The 6517-nt window shown below is 42.6% G+C and overlaps 1 protein-coding gene across 1 annotated transcript; it reads right to left on the bottom strand.

Moving 5' to 3' along the window:
* Positions 1–3187: 3187 nt before the first annotated feature.
* Positions 3188–6459, bottom strand: ZNF830 (zinc finger protein 830). The gene has a single exon (XM_060081488.1). It carries the CDS (start codon positions 6442–6444, stop codon positions 5302–5304), a length of 1143 nt encoding a protein of 380 aa, XP_059937471.1. The 5' UTR covers positions 6445–6459; the 3' UTR covers positions 3188–5301.
* Positions 6460–6517: the final 58 nt, after the last annotated feature.

Raw genomic sequence — 6517 nt, 5'->3', positions numbered from 1 at the left:
CACAGCAGTGAGAAGCCCGCGCACAGCAACGAAGACCCAACACAGCAAAACAACAACAACAACAAAAAAAACAGCCTAAGGTCATCTATCTAGCCACAATTCCTACCCACATATGTATTTACTCGAATCCCCTAACACAACATCCAGCCAAGTAGCTAGCCAATGGGTGCATCATTAACAGGAAACATACTATTTTCATTAAGACCTTCTATTTATTAGAAAGTGGTTTCTCCTCATATCAAACTTTTAGGTAGGTGAGTATATACCTATATCTGTATCTCCAAAAAGGAACAGTGTTGAGAGTGAAAGGGGACACCATTCATAATTACACCAAGACAACTGGGACTATCCTGGGCAAATCTTGCAAGTAAAAGTAAAAATACTTTGGCCATCTCTGTCTCCAGATAGTCAACTGAATGACTTTTAAAATCTTTAAAAGGTGAGACGCCACTTGTCTCATGGCAAATTAAGTATTTGGAGTTAAAAGAAATCTCAAAAAAAAAATCATCTGCTCGAATTCCCTCATTTTAAAGAGGGAGTTAAGGGACATTAAATTATTAGCCTAAGAGCAAGCTAGCAAGTTAATAGTAGCATGGGGCAGAGTTAGACCAGATTCTACTAGTAGAAACACTTTTATTGCTTTATTTATAAACTTCAGTTTATAAACCCCTTTCACGTGCATGTATTATTAGACTCTCACTACACCCTGTGGGGTATCATCATCATTTTATAGTAGAGCAAACTTAAGTTTCAGAGAGGCGACTTGCCCAAGATCACTAGACATTAAAAAGTAGAGTAGGGGGAACTATATTAAATATCCTGTGATAAACCATAATGGAAAAAAATGTGAAAAAGAATAAATATAACTGAATCACTTTGCTGTACAGCAGAAATTAACACAATATTGTAAATCAACTATACTTCATTAAAAAAAAAAAGTAGCGTGGGAACTTGAACCTGTCTTTTCTCGTGCCAATTCCTTTGTTCTTTCCATTACTCCATACTAATCTAGTGAGTATTACGTTAAAAGTGTTAGGTCTAAGTTATGCTCTTTTCCCTGCAATTTTTTTTTTTTTTTTTGCTGTACACGGGCCTCTCACTGCTGTGGCCTCTCCCACTGCGGAGCACAGGCTCCGGACGCGCAGGCTCAGCGGCCATGGCTCATGGGCCCAGCCGCTCTGCGGCATGTGGGATCCTCCCGGACCGGGGCACGAACCCGTGTCCCCTGCATTGGTAGGCGGACTCCCAACCACTGCGCCACCAGGGAAGCCCCCTTCCGTGCAATTTTAATTCCATAGCATCTTATTTTGTTCCCTGGTGTGTAAAAAGTAGTCATTACTTCCATCATTAAATGAGATCTATGTGAAAGCATTTTGTAAATTGTAAGGCACTGGACAAATGAACATCTGAAGGCTAGTTATGAGATCAGCATTTTTTTTTTTTCTCCAAGTTAGGGGAACTGTATTCAATTGGGTGAGAGTATTTACATAATTACTTTTTGTAGTATTTACAATAATTCTAACACATAGGCATACCTCATTTTATTGCACTTCATAGTGCTACATTTGTTTTTACAAACTGAAGGTTTGTGGCAACTCTGCGTTGAGCTAGTCTATTGCTGCCATTTTTCCAACAGCATTTGCTCACTTCGTGTCTCTGTCACATTTTGATAATTCTCACAATATTTCCAACTTTTCCCCTATTACCATATTTGTTATGGTCATCTATGGTCAGAGATCTTTGATGTTACTACTATGATCACTGAAGGCTCAGATGATGGTAAGCATTTTCTATACAAGAATTTTTAAATTAAGGTATGTACTTTTTTCAAGACATAATGCTATTACACACTTAATAGACTAAAATATAGTGTAAACATAAGTTTTTTTTTTTTTTTTTTTTTTGCGGTATGCGGGCCTCTCACTGTTGTGGCCTCCCCCGTTGCGGAGCACAGGCTCCGGACGCGCAGGCTCCGGACGCGCAGGCTCAGCGGCCATGGCTCACGGGCCCAGCCGCTCCGCGGCATATGGGATCCTCCCAGACCAGGGCACGAACCCGTATCCCCTGCATCGGCAGGCGGACTCTCAACCACTTGCGCCACCAGGGAGGCCCTAACATAAGTTTTTTATGCACTGGGAAACCAAAAAATTTGTGTGGCTTGCTTTATTGCGATATTCACTTTATTGTAGTGGTCTGGAATGGAACCTGCAATATCTTTGAGGTACGCCTGTAAATGTTGGCTGAATTGGGGGGGGTTCTCTAAAAACAGAACAAGCGACAGGAAGAAATCCCTGGGACCAATTCTTACAATTTGGAAACATTGGTGGTACTTGCAGTCTAATGCCGAAACCTATTTCCCACAGCTCTAAGAGGTACAAAGGAGCTCTCTAAGGCATGGAGGAACAAGAAGGACATCAATCTCAGATACAACAAGGATTCACTTGATCTTGATCAGGGACCCATCACTCATGCTCTGGGATACAGAGCATTGGGAGATTTTGAGAGCTTTTGGGTCCTCCTAAAAACCCACTGGGGGTTTATATGCCTGGCATTCCTTAAGCTCATCCTTTAACTGTGTTACAGTAAAGGACTCAACAACCTCAAGGATACTCAACCCTTAACTTAGTGAAAGTTCCGACTCCTTAGAGCACAGCATTCAAGGCCCTCCACAACGGTTCATAACCTACCTTTTCAGTGATAACTCCCACTGTTGTCAGGAATAAACACTCTGCTCCAGTTAAACTGGGCTGCTCACTACCTCCTGATCATGTTGTATTTTTCCACCTGGATACCTTTCTCTTTATTTTTTTGGCTGTGCCGTGCAACATGCGGGGTTTTAGTTCCTTGACCAGGGATTGAACCCATGCCCCCTGCATTGGGAGCGTTGAGTCTTAACCACTGGACCACGAGGGAAGTCCCAATACCTTTCTCTTTAAACCTGAGCTGTCCTTTATGGTAGCCGTTAGTCACATATGGCTAGTGAGTACTTGAAATACGGCCAGTCCAAATTAAGATGTGCTATTAGATACACCAGATTTCAAAATACATTTCTATAGGAACCCCCAAAATGTAAAATATTTCATTAATAATACTTAAATATTGATTACATATTGAAATTTAATGGAATATTTTGGATATATTGGATTAAATAAAATAATTTCACATTTTTTACTTTTTCATGTGGCTACTAGAAAATTTAATATATGTATGTGGCTTGAATTATATTTTTAATATTCAGTGCTCCTCTAGATCATTAGCCTAGCCTCTTAGGCCCATGTAGAAGTTGGCCCACCATTCAAGACCCCCCTTGTACTTTCTCACATCCTGTAATAGTAAGATGATAAACGACAGAAAACTCTGTGGGTTCATACATTTGATGCAGACATGCCTTTTACATTATCAAACTGAAGTTGCTATCACAGATCCACGCGACAGCTCAGGAAAGCAAAGCCTTTCTGCCAAAGGCCATAGGACAATTAATATGCTCCATAAGTGTTAGATAACTTCTTTTAGGCACCCACACTAGAAAAACCCAAAACCCCTGAATTCCATCTATATATCTACTGTTTTTCTTCACTTCTAGTCAATGTTAGCCCTTCCTGTGAAATTCTTTCAATACTATTACTTTTCTCTCAATACATACCTAATTAGTCTTAGTTGCCTTGCTTTTAAAATCTAGTTTCTAAGTAGTCTCCCAGCTTCCTACCCCCTACCTACGTTCATTCCGTTCTATATATACTGCAACTGAAATAATCTTCCATAATATTTCTTGCAGATATGACTCTCTGCTCAAAAACTTCCATTTTGCCCACATTGCCTACAGGAAGAATTCTTTTGTTCAACACTCAAGGCTTTTTTATACCTTATCCCTGGGCTTAAAACCTGGGCTTTAGGGAAACTAGACTGAGCTTATGTAAAGCACTTAGAACTCTGCCTGGCTTATAAGAAAGTCTTAGTTATTATTATTACTACTCACTTTTATTTGAATGTGCTGTACGCATTTCTATCCCCGGAACACTGCTAATTCCTTTTTCCTATTTGAATACCTCTATCTCCAAAGGGAGAAAGACTGATTTAAACTATTGATGATCAGCACAGGCTAATTGTTACCGCTGGAGAAACAACTTATACCTCCTTCCTACAATTGATAGAACCTGTTAACTCTGACCCCTAATTTATAATATGTAACAATAAAATTTAAGATTAGATGGGATATAAATAAAAGGTAGCCTTTCTTTTATGCAATAGACAGTAAACTTACGGAATGTGTCATTTAAAGAAAAAACAAAGCCTGGAAAAATACAAATAGGTTCTGGATTTAGGGCAGTGGTGCTCCAATTTTGGCCTTACGAGAATAACCTGGGAAGCTTTCTTTTTTTGGCCGCGCCTCGCGGCTTGCGGGAATCTTAGTTCGACTAGGGGTAGAACCCGCGCCACCTGCAGTGGAAGCGCGGAGTCCCAACCACTGGACCACCAGGGCATTCCCACAGAATAACCTGGGAAGCCATCAAAACTAAAACTAATGCAGGTGTCTGAGCCCCACTCCAGATTTACTGAATCTCTCTAATGGTAGGGCACGAGCACATGAATTTTTAAAAAATCTTCCTAGATGATCCATACACTTTTTAAAAATCTTTGTATGAGATCTTCCTGTGCACCTACATCCGAGAATCACTGGTTTAATCAAGAGAAATTTTGGATTAAGGAGGTTGGTCATACTTGGCATAAAATTTTCACCATATTCTCCTGGAACCCGGTTTTGAAACAGAGACCTGCTTAGCCCTGAATGACTTGTTTATGAGTAGTGTTCTTAAAAACAACAAAACAACCCCCCGCCCGGCCACAACCCTCTTGAGTTTGATTTAGGGAGTCAGAAAAGAAAAAGCCATATACATTCTAAATGCCACACTTGGTTTTCATCTAAAAGCTTGTCTGTTGGTCTGACTTCTATTAACTGATAAATTCCAAAACATAATCCTTAAGTAAATATATATTTAATATGTACAATATTTACAGCTTACAGCTTTTACAACTCAAACTTTAGATCTATAAGTGTGTGAAAAAGTGGGCATTTGAGTGTAATACTTCGAAAACTTCAAAAACACCTTTACCTGAAAAATAGTTTACACCAATTTTCCAAAGCGGTATCTTCACAGGCTCATTGTATCATAACTTGACATAACTTGACATAACTTGACAGTCAAGTTACCCAATCTCTAGGCATGGAGTAAACGATATCGTATTGAGGTGGAACTTTTTATACAGTCGTAGAGGATGTAGAACTCTTGGGTCTTTGATACCCTATAACAAAGTCCCTTTCACCCTCCAATCCTGAGACAACAGATCCTGTAGTTCTACCTCATCATCGCTGTCAACGTTCTCCTCTTCCTTTTTCTGCAGTTCTTTTATGGTCAGAACCTCTTTAAGCTTATTTTTTATCTCATCCTGGCGATTCCGGAGCTTTTCCACCCGACGGTAACACTCTATCTGCTCATCGATCTCCCCAATCTGCCGGTCCAACCGTCCCTCCTCATCCTCTTCGGCAACTATGGCTTCGGAAATAGTGTTGACCTGTCTCATGGCTTTTTGAAATTCGTCCCATTCTTTGTCCATCTGATCCTTTGGGGCATCAACCTTTCGTACCCTCGCATCTATCTCAGGGTCGTCAAAAAACCCTTCCGGTAATGCTTCCGCGGTGTTTTCTCTCCTTTCCACCACTTTTTCATGTATTTCTGCTTTCTCAATTGACCCTGAATGAGGAATTAAAGGGGCCTTGGGAGGATTTGTGTCCGAGAAATCGCTCGGCAGCCTACTACCGGTTGCCTCCCGCGCGGAGGAAAGAGAGTGTTCCTTGCCCTGTGCGTTGGCCGGATGCTTACAGACATCCCCTCTTTTCCCTTCTCCTTCTCCTCCCTCCTCTTTCTCCTCCTCCTCTTCCTCATCTTCATAATCAGGGAGTAAACCGAGCCCCGAAGCCTTACTGAGGGTCGCCCTAGTGGGCTCCTTTCCGGCTTTGTCAAAGTTGGTGGGCAAAGCGGAAGTGGAGGGCTGTACTTGAGACACCACGGAGGCCTTCGCTCTCTTGGCATCTTGGCTGTCCGCGTCCGGCGCCTTCCTCTTGGCGGACTGAGGCACTGCGCTGGCGGATTGAGGCACTGCGCTGGCGGACGGTCCCTGGGCGGCTTCCTTCGCGCCCTTCAGCTCCGCCACTTTCTCCCGGTGCTGCTTTCCCAGGACGTGAGTCTGCCACAGGAGCTCGCTCTTAACCGGGGTGTTACACAGGGCACAACTCAGCTGCCCCAAGCGGTTGTACTTCGCGAATGGAGATTCTATCCGTTTACGGTTGGTGCTCAGACGCTGCTTCTCCTTCATCAACCGCCGCAGTTCGTCCTGATTAACCACTCGCTTCCCCGCCTCAGGCCGAGCGGAGGCGGAGGACGCCATCTTTGCGACCCGACCCGAGGCGATTCTGGCTTCCGTCCCGCAGACGCCTGATGACGTTACTTCCTGTCCGGGC

Source organism: Mesoplodon densirostris, chromosome 18, assembly GCF_025265405.1.
Source record: "Mesoplodon densirostris isolate mMesDen1 chromosome 18, mMesDen1 primary haplotype, whole genome shotgun sequence".
NCBI lineage: Eukaryota > Metazoa > Chordata > Mammalia > Artiodactyla > Ziphiidae > Mesoplodon > Mesoplodon densirostris.
The sequence above is the reverse complement of the archived record's forward strand: the minus strand, read 5'-3'. Positions and strand labels throughout refer to the sequence as shown.